Below are 22,301 nucleotides of genomic sequence, written 5' to 3' on the forward strand. Positions count from 1 at the left end.
TGTATATAGTGGATATAGGTGTTGTACAGTGTATAAGGGGTGGTAGATGCTGTATATAGTGGATATAGGTGTTGTACAGTGTATAAGGGGTGATAGATGCTGTATATAGTGGATATAGGTGTTGTACAGTGTATAAGGGGTGATAGATGCTGTATATAGTGGATATAGGTGTTGTATTAGGGGTGGTAGATGCTGTATATAGTGGATATAGGTGTTGTACAGTGTATAAGGGGTGATAGATGCTGTATATAGTGGATATAGGTGTTGTATTAGGGGTGGTAGATGCTGTATATAGTGGATATAGGTGTTGTACAGTGTATAAGGGGTGATAGATGCTGTATATAGTGGATATAGGTGTTGTATAAGGGGTGGTAGATGCTGTATATAGTGGATATAGTCGTTGTACAGTGTATAAGGGGTGGTAGATGCTGTATATAGTGGATATAGGTGTTGTATAAGGGGTGATAGATGCTGTATATAGTGGATATAGGTGTTGTATAAGGGGTGGTAGATGCTGTATATAGTGGATATAGGTGTTGTACAGTGTATAAGGGGTGGTAGATGCTGTATATAGTGGATATAGGTGTTGTACAGTGTATAAGGGGTGGTAGATGCTGTATATAGTGGATATAGGTGTTGTATAAGGGGTGATAGATGCTGTATATAGTGGATATAGGTGTTGTATAAGGGGTGATAGATGCTGTATATAGTGGATATAGGTGTTGTACAGTGTATAAGGGGTGATAGATGCTGTATATAGTGGATATAGGTGTTGTACAGTGTATAAGGGGTGGTAGATGCTGTATATAGTGGATATAGGTGTTGTACAGTGTATAAGGGGTGATAGATGCTGTATATAGTGGATATAGGTGTTGTACAGTGTATAAGGGGTGATAGATGCTGTATATAGTGGATATAGGTGTTGTATAAGGGGTGGTAGATGCTGTATATAGTGGATATAGGTGTTGTATAAGGGGTGGTAGATGCTGTATATAGTGGATATAGGTGTTGTATAAGGGGTGGTAGATGCTGTATATAGTGGATATAGGTGTTGTATAAGGGGTGGTAGATGCTGTATATAGTGGATATAGGTGTTGTACAGTGTATAAGGGGTTATAGATGCTGTATATAGTGGATATAGGTGTTGTACAGTGTATAAGGGGTGATAGATGCTGTATTTAGTGGATATAGGTGTTGTATAAGGGGTGGTAGATGCTGTATATAGTGGATATAGGTGTTGTATAAGGGGTGGTAGATGCTGTATATAGTGGATATAGGTGTTGTATAAGCGGTGGTAGATGCTGTATATAGTGGATATAGGTGTTGTATAAGGGGTGGTAGATGTTGTATATAGTGGATATAGGTGTTGTACAGTGTATAAGGGGTGGTAGATGCTGTATATAGTGGATATAGGTGTTGTATAAGGGGTGATAGATGCTGTATGTAGTGGATATAGGTGTTGTACAGTGTATAAGGCGTGATAGAAGCTGTATATAGTGGATATAGGTCTTGTACAGTGTATAAGGGGTGATAGATGCTGTATATAATGGATATAGGTGTTGTATAAGGGGTGATAGATGCTGTATATAGTGGATATAGGTGTTGTATAAGGGGTGATAGATGCTGTATATAGTGGATATATGTGTTGTACAGTGTATAAGGGGTGATAGATGCTGTATATAGTGGATATAGGTGTTGTACAGTGTATAAGGGGTGGTAGATGCTGTATATAGTGGATATAGGTGTTGTACAGTGTATAAGGGGTGATAGATGCTGTATATAGTGGATATAGGTGTTGTACAGTGTATAAGGGGTGATAGATGCTGTATATAGTGGATATAGGTGTTGTATTAGGGGTGGTAGATGCTGTATATAGTGGATATAGGTGTTGTACAGTGTATAAGGGGTGATAGATGCTGTATATAGTGGATATAGGTGTTGTATAAGGGGTGGTAGATGCTGTATATAGTGGATATAGTCGTTGTACAGTGTATAAGGGGTGGTAGATGCTGTATATAGTGGATATAGGTGTTGTATAAGGGGTGATAGATGCTGTATATAGTGGATATAGGTGTTGTATAAGGGGTGGTAGATGCTGTATATAGTGGATATAGGTGTTGTACAGTGTATAAGGGGTGGTAGATGCTGTATATAGTGGATATAGGTGTTGTACAGTGTATAAGGGGTGGTAGATGCTGTATATAGTGGATATAGGTGTTGTATAAGGGGTGATAGATGCTGTATATAGTGGATATAGGTGTTGTATAAGGGGTGATAGATGCTGTATATAGTGGATATAGGTGTTGTATAAGGGTTGATAGATGCTGTATATAGTGGATATAGGTGTTGTATAAGGGGTGGTAGATGCTGTATATAGTGGATATAGGTGTTGTATAAGGGGTGATAGATGCTGTATATAGTGGATATAGGTGTTGTACAGTGTATAAGGGGTGATAGATGCTGTATATAGTGGATATAGGTGTTGTATAAGGGGTGGTAGATGCTGTATATAGTGGATATAGGTGTTGTACAGTGTATAAGGGGTGGTAGATGCTGTATATAGTGGATATAGGTGTTGTATAAGGGGTGATAGATGCTGTATATAGTGGATATAGGTGTTGTATAAGGGGTGATAGATGCTGTATATAGTGGATATAGGTGTTGTACAGTGTATAAGGGGTGGTAGATGCTGTATATAGTGGATATAGGTGTTGTACAGTGTATAAGGGGTGATAGATGCTGTATATAGTGGATATAGGTGTTGTACAGTGTATAAGGGGTGATAGATGCTGTATATAGTGGATATAGGTGTTGTATAAGGGGTGGTAGATGCTGTATATAGTGGATATAGGTGTTGTATAAGGGGTGGTAGATGCTGTATATAGTGGATATAGGTGTTGTATAAGGGGTGGTAGATGCTGTATATAGTGGATATAGGTGTTGTATAATGGGTGGTAGATGCTGTATATAGTGGATATAGGTGTTGTATAAGGGGTGGTAGATGCTGTATATAGTGGATATAGGTGTTGTACAGTGTATAAGGGGTTATAGATGCTGTATATAGTGGATATAGGTGTTGTACAGTGTATAAGGGGTGATAGATGCTGTATTTAGTGGATATAGGTGTTGTATAAGGGGTGGTAGATGCTGTATATAGTGGATATAGGTGTTGTATAAGGGGTGGTAGATGCTGTATATAGTGGATATAGGTGTTGTATAAGCGGTGGTAGATGCTGTATATAGTGGATATAGGTGTTGTATAAGGGGTGGTAGATGTTGTATATAGTGGATATAGGTGTTGTACAGTGTATAAGGGGTGGTAGATGCTGTATATAGTGGATATAGGTGTTGTACAGTGTATAAGGGGTGATAGATGCTGTATATAGTGGATATAGGTGTTGTACAGTGTATAAGGGGTGGTAGATGCTGTATATAGTGGATATAGGTGTTGTATAAGGGGTGATAGATGCTGTATATAGTGGATATAGGTGTTGTACAGTGAATAAGGGGTGGTAGATGCTGTATATAGTGGATATAGGTGTTGTATAAGGGGTGATAGATGCTGTATGTAGTGGATATAGGTGTTGTACAGTGTATAAGGCGTGATAGAAGCTGTATATAGTGGATATAGGTCTTGTACAGTGTATAAGGGGTGATAGATGCTGTATATAATGGATATAGGTGTTGTATAAGGGGTGATAGATGCTGTATATAGTGGATATAGGTGTTGTATAAGGGGTGATAGATGCTGTATATAGTGGATATAGGTGTTGTACAGTGTATAAGGGGTGATAGATGCTGTATATAGTGGATATAGGTGTTGTACAGTGTATAAGGGGTGGTAGATGCTGTATATAGTGGATATAGGTGTTGTACAGTGTATAAGGGGTGATAGATGCTGTATATAGTGGATATAGGTGTTGTACAGTGTATAAGGGGTGATAGATGCTGTATATAGTGGATATAGGTGTTGTATAAGGGGTGGTAGATGCTGTATATAGTGGATATAGTCGTTGTACAGTGTATAAGGGGTGGTAGATGCTGTATATAGTGGATATAGGTGTTGTATAAGGGGTGATAGATGCTGTATATAGTGGATATAGGTGTTGTATAAGGGGTGGTAGATGCTGTATATAGTGGATATAGGTGTTGTACAGTGTATAAGGGGTGGTAGATGCTGTATATAGTGGATATAGGTGTTGTACAGTGTATAAGGGGTGGTAGATGCTGTATATAGTGGATATAGGTGTTGTATTAGGGGTGGTAGATGCTGTATATAGTGGATATAGGTGTTGTACAGTGTATAAGGGGTGATAGATGCTGTATATAGTGGATATAGGTGTTGTATAAGGGGTGGTAGATGCTGTATATAGTGGATATAGTCGTTGTACAGTGTATAAGGGGTGGTAGATGCTGTATATAGTGGATATAGGTGTTGTATAAGGGGTGATAGATGCTGTATATAGTGGATATAGGTGTTGTATAAGGGGTGGTAGATGCTGTATATAGTGGATATAGGTGTTGTACAGTGTATAAGGGGTGGTAGATGCTGTATATAGTGGATATAGGTGTTGTACAGTGTATAAGGGGTGGTAGATGCTGTATATAGTGGATATAGGTGTTGTATAAGGGGTGATAGATGCTGTATATAGTGGATATAGGTGTTGTATAAGGGGTGATAGATGCTGTATATAGTGGATATAGGTGTTGTATAAGGGTTGATAGATGCTGTATATAGTGGATATAGGTGTTGTATAAGGGGTGGTAGATGCTGTATATAGTGGATATAGGTGTTGTATAAGGGGTGATAGATGCTGTATATAGTGGATATAGGTGTTGTACAGTGTATAAGGGGTGATAGATGCTGTATATAGTGGATATAGGTGTTGTATAAGGGGTGGTAGATGCTGTATATAGTGGATATAGGTGTTGTACAGTGTATAAGGGGTGGTAGATGCTGTATATAGTGGATATAGGTGTTGTATAAGGGGTGATAGATGCTGTATATAGTGGATATAGGTGTTGTATAAGGGGTGATAGATGCTGTATATAGTGGATATAGGTGTTGTACAGTGTATAAGGGGTGGTAGATGCTGTATATAGTGGATATAGGTGTTGTACAGTGTATAAGGGGTGATAGATGCTGTATATAGTGGATATAGGTGTTGTACAGTGTATAAGGGGTGATAGATGCTGTATATAGTGGATATAGGTGTTGTATAAGGGGTGGTAGATGCTGTATATAGTGGATATAGGTGTTGTATAAGGGGTGGTAGATGCTGTATATAGTGGATATAGGTGTTGTATAAGGGGTGGTAGATGCTGTATATAGTGGATATAGGTGTTGTATAATGGGTGGTAGATGCTGTATATAGTGGATATAGGTGTTGTACAGTGTATAAGGGGTTATAGATGCTGTATATAGTGGATATAGGTGTTGTACAGTGTATAAGGGGTGATAGATGCTGTATTTAGTGGATATAGGTGTTGTATAAGGGGTGGTAGATGCTGTATATAGTGGATATAGGTGTTGTATAAGGGGTGGTAGATGCTGTATATAGTGGATATAGGTGTTGTATAAGCGGTGGTAGATGCTGTATATAGTGGATATAGGTGTTGTATAAGGGGTGGTAGATGTTGTATATAGTGGATATAGGTGTTGTACAGTGTATAAGGGGTGGTAGATGCTGTATATAGTGGATATAGGTGTTGTACAGTGTATAAGGGGTGATAGATGCTGTATATAGTGGATATAGGTGTTGTACAGTGTATAAGGGGTGGTAGATGCTGTATATAGTGGATATAGGTGTTGTATAAGGGGTGATAGATGCTGTATATAGTGGATATAGGTGTTGTACAGTGAATAAGGGGTGGTAGATGCTGTATATAGTGGATATAGGTGTTGTATAAGGGGTGATAGATGCTGTATGTAGTGGATATAGGTGTTGTACAGTGTATAAGGCGTGATAGAAGCTGTATATAGTGGATATAGGTCTTGTACAGTGTATAAGGGGTGATAGATGCTGTATATAATGGATATAGGTGTTGTATAAGGGGTGATAGATGCTGTATATAGTGGATATAGGTGTTGTATAAGGGGTGATAGATGCTGTATATAGTGGATATAGGTGTTGTACAGTGTATAAGGGGTGATAGATGCTGTATATAGTGGATATAGGTGTTGTACAGTGTATAAGGGGTGGTAGATGCTGTATATAGTGGATATAGGTGTTGTACAGTGTATAAGGGGTGATAGATGCTGTATATAGTGGATATAGGTGTTGTACAGTGTATAAGGGGTGATAGATGCTGTATATAGTGGATATAGGTGTTGTATTAGGGGTGGTAGATGCTGTATATAGTGGATATAGGTGTTGTACAGTGTATAAGGGGTGATAGATGCTGTATATAGTGGATATAGGTGTTGTATTAGGGGTGGTAGATGCTGTATATAGTGGATATAGGTGTTGTACAGTGTATAAGGGGTGATAGATGCTGTATATAGTGGATATAGGTGTTGTATAAGGGGTGGTAGATGCTGTATATAGTGGATATAGTCGTTGTACAGTGTATAAGGGGTGGTAGATGCTGTATATAGTGGATATAGGTGTTGTATAAGGGGTGATAGATGCTGTATATAGTGGATATAGGTGTTGTATAAGGGGTGGTAGATGCTTTATATAGTGGATATAGGTGTTGTACAGTGTATAAGGGGTGGTAGATGCTGTATATAGTGGATATAGGTGTTGTACAGTGTATAAGGGGTGGTAGATGCTGTATATAGTGGATATAGGTGTTGTATAAGGGGTGATAGATGCTGTATATAGTGGATATAGGTGTTGTATAAGGGGTGATAGATGCTGTATATAGTGGATATAGGTGTTGTATAAGGGTTGATAGATGCTGTATATAGTGGATATAGGTGTTGTATAAGGGGTGGTAGATGCTGTATATAGTGGATATAGGTGTTGTATAAGGGGTGATAGATGCTGTATATAGTTGATATAGGTGTTGTACAGTGTATAAGGGGTGATAGATGCTGTATATAGTGGATATAGGTGTTGTATAAGGGGTGGTAGATGCTGTATATAGTGGATATAGGTGTTGTACAGTGTATAAGGGGTGGTAGATGCTGTATATAGTGGATATAGGTGTTGTATAAGGGGTGATAGATGCTGTATATAGTGGATATAGGTGTTGTATAAGGGGTGATAGATGCTGTATATAGTGGATATAGGTGTTGTACAGTGTATAAGGGGTGGTAGATGCTGTATATAGTGGATATAGGTGTTGTACAGTGTATAAGGGGTGATAGATGCTGTATATAGTGGATATAGGTGTTGTACAGTGTATAAGGGGTGGTAGATGCTGTATATAGTGGATATAGGTGTTGTACAGTGTATAAGGGGTGATAGATGCTGTATATAGTGGATATAGGTGTTGTACAGTGTATAAGGGGTGATAGATGCTGTATATAGTGGATATAGGTGTTGTATAAGGGGTGGTAGATGCTGTATATAGTGGATATAGGTGTTGTATAAGGGGTGGTAGATGCTGTATATAGTGGATATAGGTGTTGTATAAGGGGTGGTAGATGCTGTATATAGTGGATATAGGTGTTGTATAAGGGGTGGTAGATGCTGTATATAGTGGATATAGGTGTTGTACAGTGTATAAGGGGTTATAGATGCTGTATATAGTGGATATAGGTGTTGTACAGTGTATAAGGGGTGATAGATGCTGTATTTAGTGGATATAGGTGTTGTATAAGGGGTGGTAGATGCTGTATATAGTGGATATAGGTGTTGTATAAGGGGTGGTAGATGCTGTATATAGTGGATATAGGTGTTGTATAAGCGGTGGTAGATGCTGTATATAGTGGATATAGGTGTTGTATAAGGGGTGGTAGATGCTGTATATAGTGGATATAGGTGTTGTACAGTGTATAAGGGGTGGTAGATGCTGTATATAGTGGATATAGGTGTTGTACAGTGTATAAGGGGTGATAGATGCTGTATATAGTGGATATAGGTGTTGTACAGTGTATAAGGGGTGGTAGATGCTGTATATAGTGGATATAGGTGTTGTATAAGGGGTGATAGATGCTGTATATAGTGGATATAGGTGTTGTACAGTGTATAAGGGGTGGTAGATGCTGTATATAGTGGATATAGGTGTTGTATAAGGGGTGATAGATGCTGTATATAGTGGATATAGGTGTTGTACAGTGTATAAGGGGTGATAGATGCTGTATATAGTGGATATAGGTGTTGTACAGTGTATAAGGGGTGGTAGATGCTGTATATAGTGGAGTGGAATGTTTTCTTTTCTGACATTTTCTATATTGTTTTCTAACTGGACCAGTGTGGACAATATCAGCCACAACCGCCGCTCCTGCAACAGCTGTCACCAGCACCGCTCAGGCAGCAGCTGTCCCCACCTCCACTCCTGCAACAGCTGTCCCCACCTCCAATCAGGCAGCAGCTGTCCCCACCTCCACTCCAGCAACAGCTGTCCCCACCTCCGATCAGGCAGCAGCTGTCCCCACCTCCACTCCAGCAACAGCTGTCACCACTACCGATCAGGCAGCAGCTGTCCCCACCTCCACTCCAGCAACAGCTGTCACCACTACCGATCAGGCAGCAGCTGTCCCCACCTCCACTCCAGCAACAGCTGTCACCACTACCGATCAGGCAGCAGCTGTCCCCACCTCCACTCCAGCAACAGCTGTCACCAGCACCGCTCAGGCAGCAGCTGTCACTTCCGCCTCTCCGGCATCAGCAGTCACTACCGCCTCTCCGGCATCAGCAGTCAACACCGCCTCTCCGGCATCAGCTGTCACTACCGCCTCTCCGGCAACAGCTGAACCCACAACCTCTCCATCAGCAGTCACCATCTCCGCTCCATCAGCAGCTATCACCATCACCCCTCAGACAGAAGCAGTCACCACCTCCACTACGACAGCAGCTGTCACCACCGTCAATCCTGCATCTGCTTTCAACAACACCGCTCAGACAGCATCTGTCACCACCACCTCTCCGGCAACAGCTGTCACCACCGCTGCTACGGAACCAGCTGTTACCTCCGCCAATCCTGCAGATGTCACCACTTCACCGACAGCAGCTGTCACCACCGCCTCTCCGGCATCAGCAGTCACTACCGCCTCTCCAGGATCAGCAGTCACTACCGCCTCTCTGGCAACAGCAGTCACTACCACCTCTCCGCCATCAGCAGTCACCACCTCCACTCAGACAGCAGCTGTCACCACCATCAATCCTGCAGCAGCTGTCACCACCACCGCTCTGGCAGCAGCTGTCACCACGGCCTCTCCGGCAGCAGTCACCACATCCGCTCCGGCAGCAGCTGTAACCAACGCAGCTCCGGCAACAGCTTTCAACAACACCAATCAGACAGCAGCTGTCACCACCACTGCTCCAGCAACAGCTGTCATCACCACATCTCTGGCAGCAGTCACCAACAAAGCTCTGGCAACTGCTTTCAACAACACCAGTCAGACAGTAGCTGTCACCATCACCACTCAGGTAGCTGTCACCACCACCTCTCCGGCAACAGCTGTCACCACCGCTGCTATGGAACCAGCTGTTACCTCCGCCAATCCTGCAGATGTCACCACTTCACCGACAGCAGCTGTCACCCCCGCCGCTCCAGGATCAGCAGTCACCACCGCCGCTCCAGGATCAGCAGTCACCACCGCCGCTCCAGGATCAGCAGTCACTACCGCCGCTCCAGGATCAGCAGTCACTACCGCCTCTCCGGCAACAGCAGTCGCTACCGCCGCTCCAGGATCAGCAGTCAGTACCACCTCTCCGGCATCAGCAGTCACTACCGCCTCTCCGGCAACAGCAGTCACTACCGCCTCTCTGACAACAGCAGTCACTTCCGCCTCTCCGGCAACAGCAGTCAATACCGCCTCTCCGGCATCAGCAGTCACTACCGCCTCTCTGGCAACAGCAGTCACTTCCGCCTCTCCGGCATCAGCAGTCACTACCACCTCTCCGGCATCAGCAGTCACTACCGCCTCTCTGGCATCCAGCCACCCCCCGCTCACTCACTCCGCCTCTCCGGCATCAGCAGTCACTACCGCCTCTCCGGCATCAGCAGTCACTACCGCCTCTCCTCCATCAGCAGTCACTACCGCCTCTCCGGCATCAGCTGTTACCACCACCACTCCTCCATCAGCAGTCACCACCACTGCTACAGAGGCAGCTGTAACCTCAGCCAATCCTGCAGATGTCATCACCACCTCTCAGGCAGCAGCTGTCATCACCACCTCTCAGGCAGCAGCTGTCACCACCACCTCTCCGGCAGCAGGTCTCACCAAGGCAACTCCGGCAGCAGTCACCACTGGAGCTCCAGAACCAGCTGTCACCATCGCTGCTACAGAAGCAGCTGTTACCTCCGCCAATCCTGCAGATGTCACCACCTCCGCTCCATTAGCAGCAGTCACTACCGCCTCTCCGGCATCAGCAGTCACTACCTCCTCTCCGGCAACAGCAGTCACTACCGCCTCTCCGGCAACAGCTGAAAACACAACCTCTCCATCAGCTGTCACCATCGCCCCTCCGGAAGCAGCAGTCACCATCACTGCTACAGAAGCAGCTGTTACCTCCGCCAATCCTGCAGATGTCACCATCTCCGCTCCATCAGCAGCTATCACCATCACCCCTCAGACAGCAGCAGTCACCACCTCCACCACGACAGCAGCTGTCACCACCGTCAATCCTGCAGCAGCTGTCACCACCATCGCTCTGGCAGCAGCTGTCACCACGGCCTCTCTGGCAGCAGTCACCAACGCAGTTCCGGCAGCAGCTGTCACCACCTCTACTCCGGCAGCTGTCACCAACGAAGCTCTGGCATCTGCTTTCAACAACACCGCTCAGAGAGCATCTGTCACCACCACCTCTCCGGCAACAGCTGTCACCACCGCTGCTACGGAACCAGCTGTTACCTCCGCCAATCCTGCAGATGTCACCACTTCGCCGACAGCAGCTGTCACCACCACCGCTCCAGGATCAGCAGTCACTACCGCCTCTCCGGCAACAGCTGTCACTACCACCTCTCCGGCATCAGCAGTCACTACCGCCTCTCTGGCATCAGCAGTCACTACCGCCTCTCCGGCATCAGCAGTCACTACCGCCTCTCCGGCATCAGAAGTCACTACCGCCTCTCCGACAACAGCAGTCACCAACGCCACTCCGGCATCAGCAGTCACTACCACCTCTCCGGCATCAGCAGTCACTACCGCCTCTCCAGCATCAGCAGTCACCACCTCCACTCAGACAGCAGCTGTCACCACCGTCAATCCTGCAGCAGCTGTCACCACCACCTCTCTGGCAGCAGCTGTCACCACCTCCGCTCCGGCAGCAGTCACCACCTCCGCTCCGGCAGCAGTCACCACCTCCGCTCCGGCAGCAGCTGTCACCACCTCCGCTCCGGCAGCAGCTGTCACCACGGCCTCTCCGGCAGCAGTCACCACCGCAGTTCCGGCACCAGTTACCAACGCAGCTCCGGCAACAGCTTTCAACAACACCAATCAGACAGCAGCTGTCACCAACACCACTCAGGCAGCTGTCACCACCGCTGCTACGGAACCAGCTGTTACCTCCGCCAATCCTGCAGATGTCACCACTTCGCTGACAGCAGCTGTCACCACCGCCGCTCCAGGATCAGCAGTCACTACCACCTCTCCGGCAACAGCAGTCACTTCCGCCTCTCTGGCAAAAGCAGTCACTACCGCCTCTCCGGCATCAGCAGTCACTACCGCCTCTCCGGCAACAGCTGTCACCACCGCCGCTCCAGGATCAGCAGTCACTACCGCCTCTCCGGCAACAGCAGTCACTTCCGCCTCTCTGGCAAAAGCAGTCACTACCGCCTCTCCGGCAACAGCTGTCACCGCCGCCGCTCCATCAGCTGTCACCACCACTGCTACAGAGGCAGCTGTTACCTCTGCCAATCCTGCAGATGTCACCACCTCCACTCCATTAGCAGCAGTCACTACCGCCTCTCCGGCATCAGCAGTCACTACCACCTCTCCAGCATCAGCAGTCACCACCTCCACTCAGACAGCAGCTGTCACCACCGTCAATCCTGCAGCAGCTGTCACCACGGCCTCTCCGGCAGCAGTCACCACCGCAGTTCCGGCAGCAGCTGTAACCAACACAGCTCCGGCAACAGCTTTCAACAACACCAATCAGACAGCAGCTGTCACCAACACCACTCAGGCAGCTGTCACCACCACCGCTCCAGCAACACCTGTCATCACCACATCTCTGGCACCAGTTACCAACGCAGCTCCGGCAACAGCTTTCAACAACACCAATCAGACAGCAGCTGGCACCAACACCACTCAGGCAGCTGTCACCACCGCTGCTACGGAACCAGCTGTTACCTCCGCCAATCCTGCAGATGTCACCACTTCGCTGACAGCAGCTGTCACCACCGCCGCTCCAGGATCAGCAGTCACTACCACCTCTCCGGCAACAGCAGTCACTTCCGCCTCTCTGGCAAAAGCAGTCACTACCGCCTCTCCGGCATCAGCAGTCACTACCGCCTCTCCGGCAACAGCTGTCACCACCGCCGCTCCAGGATCAGCAGTCACTACCACCTCTCCGGCAACAGCAGTCACTTCCGCCTCTCTGGCAAAAGCAGTCACTACCGCCTCTCCGGCAACAGCTGTTACCGCCGCCGCTCCATCAGCTGTCACCACCACTGCTACAGAGGCAGCTGTTACCTCTGCCAATCCTGCAGATGTCACCACCTCCGCTCCATTAGCAGCAGTCACTACCGCCTCTCCGGCATCAGCAGTCACTACCACCTCTCCAGCATCAGCAGTCACCACCTCCACTCAGACAGCAGCTGTCACCACCGTCAATCCTGCAGCAGCTGTCACCACGGCCTCTCCGGCAGCAGTCACCACCGCAGTTCCGGCAGCAGCTGTAACCAACACAGCTCCGGCAACAGCTTTCAACAACACCAATCAGACAGCAGCTGTCACCAACACCACTCAGGCAGCTGTCACCACCACCGCTCCAGCAACAGCTGTCATCACCACAGCTCTGGCAGCAGTCACCAACAAAGCTCTGGCAACTGCTTTCAACAACACCAATCAGACAGCAGCTGTCACCATCACCACTCCGGCAACAGCTGTCACCACCGCTGCTACGGAACCAGCTGTTACCTCCGCCAATCCTGCAGATGTCATCACTTCGCCGACAGCAGCTGTCACTACCGCCTCTCCGGCATCAGCAGTCACTACCACCTCTCCAGGATCAGCAGTCACTACCGCCTCTCTGGCAACAGCTGTCACTACCGCCTCTCCGGCATCAGCAGTCACTACCGCCTCTCCGGCATCAGCAGTCACTACCGCCTCTCTGGCATCAGCAGTCACTACCACCTCTCTGGCAACAGTAGTCACTACCGCCTCTCTGGCAACAGCAGTCACTACCGCCTCTCTGGCAACAGCAGTCACTACCGCCTCTCCGGCAACAGCAGTCACTACCGCCTCTCCGGCAACAGCAGTCACTACCGCCTCTCCGGCAACAGCAGTCACTACCGCCTCTCCGGCAACAGCAGTCACTACCACCTCTCTGGCATCAGCTGTCACCACCGCCGTTCCGGCATCAGCAGTCACTACCGCCGTTCCGGCATCAGCAGTCACTACCACCTCTCTGGCATCAGCAGTCACTACCGCCCCTCTGGCATCAGCAGTCACTACCGCCTCTCCAGCATCAGCAGTCACCACCTCCACTCAGACAGCAGCTGTCACCACCGTCAATCCTGCAGCAGCTGTCACCACCGCCGCTCCATCAGCAGTCACCACCACTGCTACAGAGGCAGCTGTTACTTCAGCCAATCCTGCAGATGTCATCACCACCTCTCAGGCAGTAGCTGTCACCACCACCTCTCCGGCAGCAGGTGTCACCAAGGCAACTCCGGCAGCAGTCCCCACTCGAGCTCCAGAACCAGCTGTCACCATCGCTGCTACGGAAGCAGCTGTTACCTCCGCCAATCCTGCAGATGTCACCATCTCCGCTCCATCAGCAGCTATCACCATCACCCCTCAGACAGCAGCAGTCACCACCTCCACTACGACAGCAGCTGTCACCACCATCAATCCTGCAGCAGCTGTCAACACCACCGCTCTGGCAGCAGCTGTCACCACCGTCAGTCCTGCAGCAGCTGTCAACACCATCGCTCTGGCAGCAGCTGTCACCACGGCCTCTCCGGCAGCAGTCACCAACGCAGTTCCGGCAGCAGCTGTCACCACCTCTACTCTGGCAGCTGTCACCAACGAAGCTCTGGCATCTGCTTTCAACAACACCGCTCAGAGAGCATCTGTCACCACCACCTCTCCGGCATCAGCAGTCACTACCACCTCTCCGGAAACAGCAGTCACCACCTCCACTCAGACAGCAGCTGTCACCACTGTCAATCCTGCAGCAGCTGTCACCACCACCTCTCCGGCAGCAGCTGTCACCACGGCCTCTCCGGCAGCAGTCACCACCGCAGTTCCGGCAACAGCTGTCACCACCTCCGCTCCGGCAACAGCTTTCAACAACACCAATCAGACAGCAGCTGTCACCAACACCACTCAGGCAGCTGTCACCATCACCACTCCGGCAACAGCTGTCACCACCGCTGCTACGGAACCAGCTGTTACCTCCGCCAATCCTGCAGATGTCACCACTTCGCTGACAGCAGCTGTCACCACCGCCTCTCCAGGATCAGCAGTCACTACCACCTCTCTGGCAACAGCAGTCACTACCGCCTCTCCGGCATCAGCAGTCACTACCGCCTCTCCGGCATCAGCAGTCACTACCACCTCTCCGGCAACAGCTGTTACCACAACCACTCCTGCAGCAGCTGTCACCGCCGCCGCTCCATCAGCAGTCACCATCACTGCTACAGAGGCAGCTGTTACCTCAGCCAATCCTGCAGATGTCATCACCACCTCTCAGGCAGTAGCTGTCACCACCACCTCTCCGGCAGCAGTCACCACTGCAGCTCCGGAACCAGCTGTTACCATCGCTGCTACAGAAGCAGCTGTTACCTCTGCCAATCCTGCAGATGTCACCAACTCCGCTCCATTAGCAGCAGTCACTACCGCCTCTCCGGCAACAGCAGTCACTACCGCCTCTCCGGCATCAGCAGTCACCACCTCCACTCAGACAGCAGCTGTCACCACCACCACTCCTGCAGCAGCTGCTACCACCACAACTCCTGCAGCAGCTGCTACCACCACAACTCCTGCAGCAGCTGCTACCACCACAACTCCTGCTACAGCTGTCACCACGGCCTCTCCGACAGCAGCAGTCACTACCGCCTCTCCGGCATCAGCAGTCACTACCGCCTCTCCGGCATCAGCTGTCACCACCATCACTCCTGCAGCAGCTGCTACCACCACCACTCCTGCAGCAGCTGCTACCACCACAACTCCTGCAGCAGCTGTTACCACCACCACCATTCCTGTAGCAGCTGCTACCACCACCACTCCTGCAGCAGCTGCTACCACCACAACTCCTGCAGCAGCTATCACCACCATCACTCCTGCAGCAGCTGCTACCACCACCACTCCTGCAGCAGCTGCTACCACCACAACTCCTGCAGCAGCTGTCACCACCACCACTCCTGCAGCAGCTGCTACCACCACCACTCCTGCAGCAGCTGCTACCACCACAACTCCTGCAGCAGCTATCACCACCACCATTCCTGCAGCAGCTGCTACCACCACCACTCCTGCAGCAGCTGTCACAAACACCACTCCTGCAGCAGCTGTCACCACCACCACTCCTGCAGCAGCTGTCACCACCACCATTCCTGCAGCAGCTGTCACCACCACCACTCCTGCAGCAGCTGTTACCACCACCACTCCTGCAGCAGCTGTCACCACTACCACTCCTGCAGCAGCTGTCACCACCACCACTCCTGCAGCAGCTGTCACCACCACCACTCCTGCAGCAGCTGTCACCACCACCACTCCTGCAGCAGCTGTCACCACCACCACTCCTGCAGCAGCTGTCACCACCACCACTCCTGCAGCAGCTGTCACCACCACCACTCCTGCAGCAGCTGCTACCACCACAACTCCTGCTGCAGCTGTTACCACCACCACTCCTGCAGCAGCTGTCACCACCACCACTCCTGCAGCAGCTGCTACCACCACAACTCCTGCTGCAGCTGTTACCACCACCACTCCTGCAGCAGCTGTCACCACCACCACTCCTGCAGCAGCTGTCACCACCACCGCTCCTGCAGCAGCTGTCACCACCACAACTCCTGCTGCAGCTGCTACCACCACAACTGCTGCAGCATCTGTTACCACCACCACTCCTCCATCAGCAGTCACCACCACTGCTACAGAGGCAGCTGTTACCTCAGCCAATCCTGCAGATGTCATCACCACCTCTCAGGCAGTAGCTGTCACCACCACCTCTCCGGCAGCAGTCACCCCTGCAGCTCCGGAACCAGCTGTTACCATCGCTGCTACAGAAGCAGCTGTTACCTCCGCCAATCCTGCAGATGTCACCATCTCCGCTCCATCAGCTGCTACCACCACAACTCCTGCAGCAGCTATCACCACCACCATTCCTGCAGCAGCTGCTACCACCACCACTCCTGCAGCAGCTGTCACAAACACCACTCCTGCAGCAGCTGTCACCACCACCACTCCTGCAGCAGCTGTCACCACCACCATTCCTGCAGCAGCTGTCACCACCACCACTCCTGCAGCAGCTGTCACCACCACCACTCCTGCAGCAGCTGTTACCACCACCACTCCTGCAGCAGCTGTCACCACTACCACTCCTGCAGCAGCTGTCACCACCACCACTCCTGCAGCAGCTGTCACCACCACCACTCCTGCAGCAGCTGTCACCACCACCACTCCTGCAGCAGCTGTCACCACCACCACTCCTGCAGCAGCTGTCACCACCACCACTCCTGCAGCAGCTGTCACCACCACCACTCCTGCAGCAGCTGCTACCACCACAACTCCTGCTGCAGCTGTTACCACCACCACTCCTGCAGCAGCTGTCACCACCACCACTCCTGCAGCAGCTGCTACCACCACAACTCCTGCTGCAGCTGTTACCACCACCACTCCTGCAGCAGCTGTCACCACCACCACTCCTGCAGCAGCTGTCACCACCACCGCTCCTGCAGCAGCTGTCACCACCACAACTCCTGCTGCAGCTGCTACCACCACAACTGCTGCAGCATCTGTTACCACCACCACTCCTCCATCAGCAGTCACCACCACTGCTACAGAGGCAGCTGTTACCTCAGCCAATCCTGCAGATGTCATCACCACCTCTCAGGCAGTAGCTGTCACCACCACCTCTCCGGCAGCAGTCACCCCTGCAGCTCCGGAACCAGCTGTTACCATCGCTGCTACAGAAGCAGCTGTTACCTCCGCCAATCCTGCAGATGTCACCATCTCCGCTCCATCAGCAGCTATCACCATCACCCCTCAGACAGCAGCAGTCACCACCTCCACTCCTGCAGCAGCTGTCACCACCACAACTCCTGCAGCAGCTGCTACCACCACAACTCCTGCTGCAGCTGTCACCACCACAACTCCTGCAGCAGCTGCTACCACCACAACTGCTGCAGCAGCTGTTACCACCACCACTCCTGCAGCAGCTGTCACCACCACCACTCCTGCAGCAGCAGTCACCACCACCACTCCTGCAGCAGCTGTCACCACCACCACTCACGCAGCAGCAGTCACCACCACAACTCCTGCAGCAGCTGTTACCACCACCACTCCTGCAGCAGCTGTCACCACCACCACTCCTGCAGCAGCTGTCACCACCACTACTCCTGCAGCAGCTGCTACCACCACCACCACTCCTGCAGCAGCTGTCACCACCACTACTCCTGCAGCAGCTGTCACCACCACCACTCCTGCAGCAGCTGTCACCACCACCACTCCTGCAGCAGCTGTCACCACCACCACTCCTGCAGCAGCTGTCACAACCACCACTCCTCCATCAGCTGTCACCACCACCACCACCACTCCTGCAGCAGCTGCTACCACCACCACCACTCCTGCAGCAGCTGTCACCACCACTACTCCTGCAGCAGCTGTCACCACCACCACTCCTGCAGCAGCTGTCACCACCACCACTCCTGCAGCAGCTGTCACCACCACCACTCCTGCAGCAGCTGTCACAACCACCACTCCTCCAGCAGCTGTCACCACCACCACTCCTGCAGCAGCTGTTACCACCACCACTCCTGCTGTCGCATCAACTGACCCTCCATCTTCTAGTGAAGGAGTCCTGAGTCTTCAGTTCAGTCTCGACCAGACGTTCAACTCAGATCTTTCCAACCCGTCCTCTTCAGAGTTCAAGACCCTGGCGGTCAAAGTGGTCTCTGAGGTAAGTATCAAGGCGATTCCACGCCAGCGTTGGTAGCAAAATATTTCTGGTATCTCAGATTCTCACACAGAAACTTCATTGGGAGGAAGGCTGTTTACTTTTGGGGGGAAAGTCATGATGTAAGTGTTAGACCTGTACAATCCTCCTGTAAAACCCCTATCATCAGTGAGCCTGTACATGCCTCCTGTAAACCCCTATCATCAGTGAGCCTGTACATGCCTCCTGTAAACCCCTATCATCAGTGAGCCTGTACATGCCTCCTGTAAAACCCCTATCGTCAGTGAGCCTGTGCATGCCTCCTGTAAAACCCCTATCGTCAGTGAGCCTGTACATGCCTCCTGTAAAACCCTATCATCAGTGAGCCTGTACATGCCTCCTGTAAAACCCCTATCGTCAGTGAGCCTGTACATGCCTCCTGTAAAACCCCTATCGTCAGTGAGCCTGTACATGCCTCCTGTAAAACCCTATCATCAGTGAGCCTGTACATGCCTCCTGTAAAACCCTATCATCAGTGAGCCTGTACATGCCTCCTGTAAAACCCCTATCATCAGTGAGCCTGTACATTCCTCCTGTAAACCCCTATCATCAGTGAGCCTGTACATGCCTCCTGTAAACCCCTATCATCAGTGAGCCTGTACATGCCTCCTGTAAAACCCCTATCATCAGTGAGCCTGTACATGCCTCCTGTAAACCCCTATCATCAGTGAGCCTGTACATGCCTCCTGTAAAACCCTATCATCAGTGAGCCTGTACATGCCTCCTGTAAAACCCCTATCATCAGTGAGCCTGTACATGCCTCCTGTAAACCCCTATCATCAGTGAGCCTGTACATGCCTCCTGTAAAACCCTATCATCAGTGAGCCTGTACATGCCTCCTGTAAAACCCCTATCATCAGTGAGCCTGTACATGCCTCCTGTAAAACCCCTATCGTCAGTGAGCCTGTACATGCCTCCTGTAAAACCCCTATCATCAGTAAGCTGTACATGATACAGACAATCTCTTGGTGTCATTATACCCCTAATAGATTGTGTTCTCAAATATGGACATGTCTACATTCTGAAAAACAATTTTTCACATTAATTTATTCAACAACAAAAATATTAAAGATGCCCTGTGCAGAAATCACTGAGAAGTGTGGTTTCTCTAATGATATGACACATTTTATACATAGAAATAGGTAATTTACCAATAAACAGCCCTCCTTTACATTTTAGTCATTTAGCAGATGCTCTTATCCAGAGCGACTTACAGTAGTAAATGCATACATTTCATACATTTAATTTCATGCATTTATTATTTATTTTTCCTGGCCCCCCCCGTGGGAATCGAACCCACAACCCTGGCGTTGCAAACACCATGCTCTACCAACTGAGCCACAGGGAACCTTCACAATTGTACATTCCAACATATCACCAGCAGAGAGAGTTCCCTTTGAATCCATTTACCATTCGTTGTGTTGGTGGTGATCAGAACTTCAGAATCAGCAGAGATTCTCAGGAAATGTGATGTTCTTGTAGAATATATTGTTCCAAACAATATTTATTCAAATTATTAACAAAGTCAAAAAGGGTACTATTGAAGAGGTCTAATTTACTATGAAAGACAATTAAAAACCAAAGCTTCTATTAAAGCAGTCAAGGGCCCTGTTTTCATTGAACCTTTGACAATCTTATGTTAATCTTTCAACGCAGGTGAACAAGGCTTATGGTGGGACGCCAGGCTTCCGTCGTTCCATTGTCAACTCATTCAGGTAAGTGTATGAATTCTCATTACTGATTGACTAGGTTTCTGTTCTACCTTATGTTATTTGTACTACTACACTGATATTGATTACTGCATTGTTGGGTTTAAAGCTTGCAAGAAAAGGCATTTCACTGCACTTGTGCACATGACATTAAAACTTGAAAACTTTGACGATTCTGGTGATGATGATGATGATTTCTGAGGGTTGTCCATTTCCTCTCCTTCTCCTGAGTAGGAGTGGATCTGTAGTTACCGACATGACCCTCGTGTTCGACAAGCAGACTTCGGTTCCCAGCTCAAACAGCGCACAAGCAACTTTCACCAACAGTCCCACCTCCCTGAACATTCTATCAGGCAGCATCATTTTTGGTAAGTATTCACCGCCAGGGGTGGATTTGCCATCTGGCATTTTGGGCAAATGCCCAGATGGGCTGGTACATTTTCAGCCCAGTGGGCCTGTCTAACGTGTGAAAAGTTATAATTATCTGGCTAATAATTTGGGGGAAAATGAGTCAATGTGTTAGAAATGCCAGGGCCAATTTCTGGTCCCAGTCCGCCCCTGTTTCACTGTCACCATACACATCTATAAGAGCAAAGTCAACATTTGAACAGAAACATGAAAAGACAATCCACTTTTGTAATTAACTGAACAATTTCTCTGTTTTTCCTACTTTTTCAGGGTCATCAACCACATCAGGAAGTGCTCCCCGACCCACTGCCTTCTCTCTGGCTGCCTTGCCTCTCAGTTTGGCTCTGTTAATGGTACAGCTGCTAGGCTAGCTAATAGCCTGGGGCATAGCTGCTGTGGCTCTGCTAGCTGCTAGGCTAGCTAATAGCCTGGGGCATAGCTGCTGTGGCTCTGCTAGCTGCTGGCTAACCAATAGCCTGGGACATAGCTGCTATGGCTCTGCTAGCTGCTAGGCTAGCTAATAGCCTGGGGCATAGCTGCTATGGCTCTGCTAGCTGCTAGGCTAGCTAATAGCCCTGGGCATAGCTGCTGTGGCTCTGCTAGCTGCTAGGCTAGCTAATAGCCTGGGGCATAGCTGCTATGGCTCTGCTAGCTGCTAGGCTAGCTAATAGCCTGGGACATAGCTGCTGTGGCTCTGCTAGCTGCTAGGCTAGCTAATAGCCTGGGGCATAGCTGCTGTGGCATTGGTTTAAACAATCAACCGTTTCCCAGCTCTCATAGATACAGCCTTAAAGCTAGAATCCTTAGTTGCTACACCCATTTTTTTTTACTTATAAATTAATGATATCTACCCATTGATTCTAGAAGAATATAACATACGAATGCCTCATGAGTTTAGCTCAACTGTCGTACCCCATCAGAACCCAAAATATAAGCTTGTTTTACTCCAATGTTTCTAAACAATGCAAACAAACACTGTATAGCTTTAAAACATTATTAAAACTATAATTCTGATATCATGGATGGTCAGTCCTGGCAACCATAGCTCTGCCTATGAATTTGAGAGTGGTCACATTCGTATAGCCAAAAACAGAGAGCAGGTGTGAATTTGTTATTGTTTCAGTTGAGGATTCTATCTTTAAGATGAATTACCTGCTTAAGCACACATTCAATTTGAGAGTTATTATTTCTATACAGCCTACACACGGCTACCTCTGGTTAACAGCTGATTTGATTCAGTTACACCTCCCACCAGCTATGCGGGTGTTGGCTACCTCTGGTTAACAGCTGATTTGATGGAAGCTAGGGCCCTTATCTTTCAAGTTACTATTATTTAACACTTAACCATACAGGCTCTCACAGACGTCAATGAATTATGTATTTGCACCAGGTACAAAGCAACTTGCAGACTATTTATCAGTAAAAAAAAAAATTACTGAAAAAATACTGAAAGATTACAAAAACTTTCCTGTTGCACAATTTGTTTGCTTTTTAAAAACTTTAAAAATATATATATAGCTTTTTTTTTTGTGTTTTATTTGATCATAGTTCCCTTTTTTAATTATTAACTGCTTTAATTATATTTACATTTAAATTCACCAAGACTGGTATGATATTTACTTTTAGTTATTTTGGGCATATCACTGAAAATGTGGACCACTACAATATTTTAATACTGTTGTAGAGCCTCGCCTGGTTTGTACTTGTCTTGTTATTATTAAATCTAATATATTATCTATATTCTCGA

The 22,301-nt window shown here is 48.7% G+C and overlaps 1 protein-coding gene across 1 annotated transcript; it reads left to right on the forward strand.

Annotated features, from left to right (window-relative positions):
- Window positions 1-8,317: 8,317 nt before the first annotated feature.
- On the forward strand, window positions 8,318-22,294 carry LOC106591067 (uncharacterized). Its single transcript, XM_082973925.1, has 7 exons — window positions 8,318-8,855; window positions 8,934-9,260; window positions 9,411-9,965; window positions 10,027-18,401; window positions 20,094-20,152; window positions 20,381-20,514; window positions 20,825-22,294. Exons 1-7 carry the CDS (start codon window positions 8,318-8,320, stop codon window positions 20,923-20,925), a joined length of 10,089 nt encoding a protein of 3,362 aa, XP_082830051.1. The 3' UTR covers window positions 20,926-22,294.
- The last annotated feature ends 7 nt before the right edge of the window (window positions 22,295-22,301 follow it).

The sequence above is a fragment of the Salmo salar genome, chromosome 04 (assembly GCF_965601325.2).
Source record: "Salmo salar chromosome 04, fSalSal1, whole genome shotgun sequence".
NCBI classification, from domain to species: domain Eukaryota; kingdom Metazoa; phylum Chordata; class Actinopteri; order Salmoniformes; family Salmonidae; genus Salmo; species Salmo salar.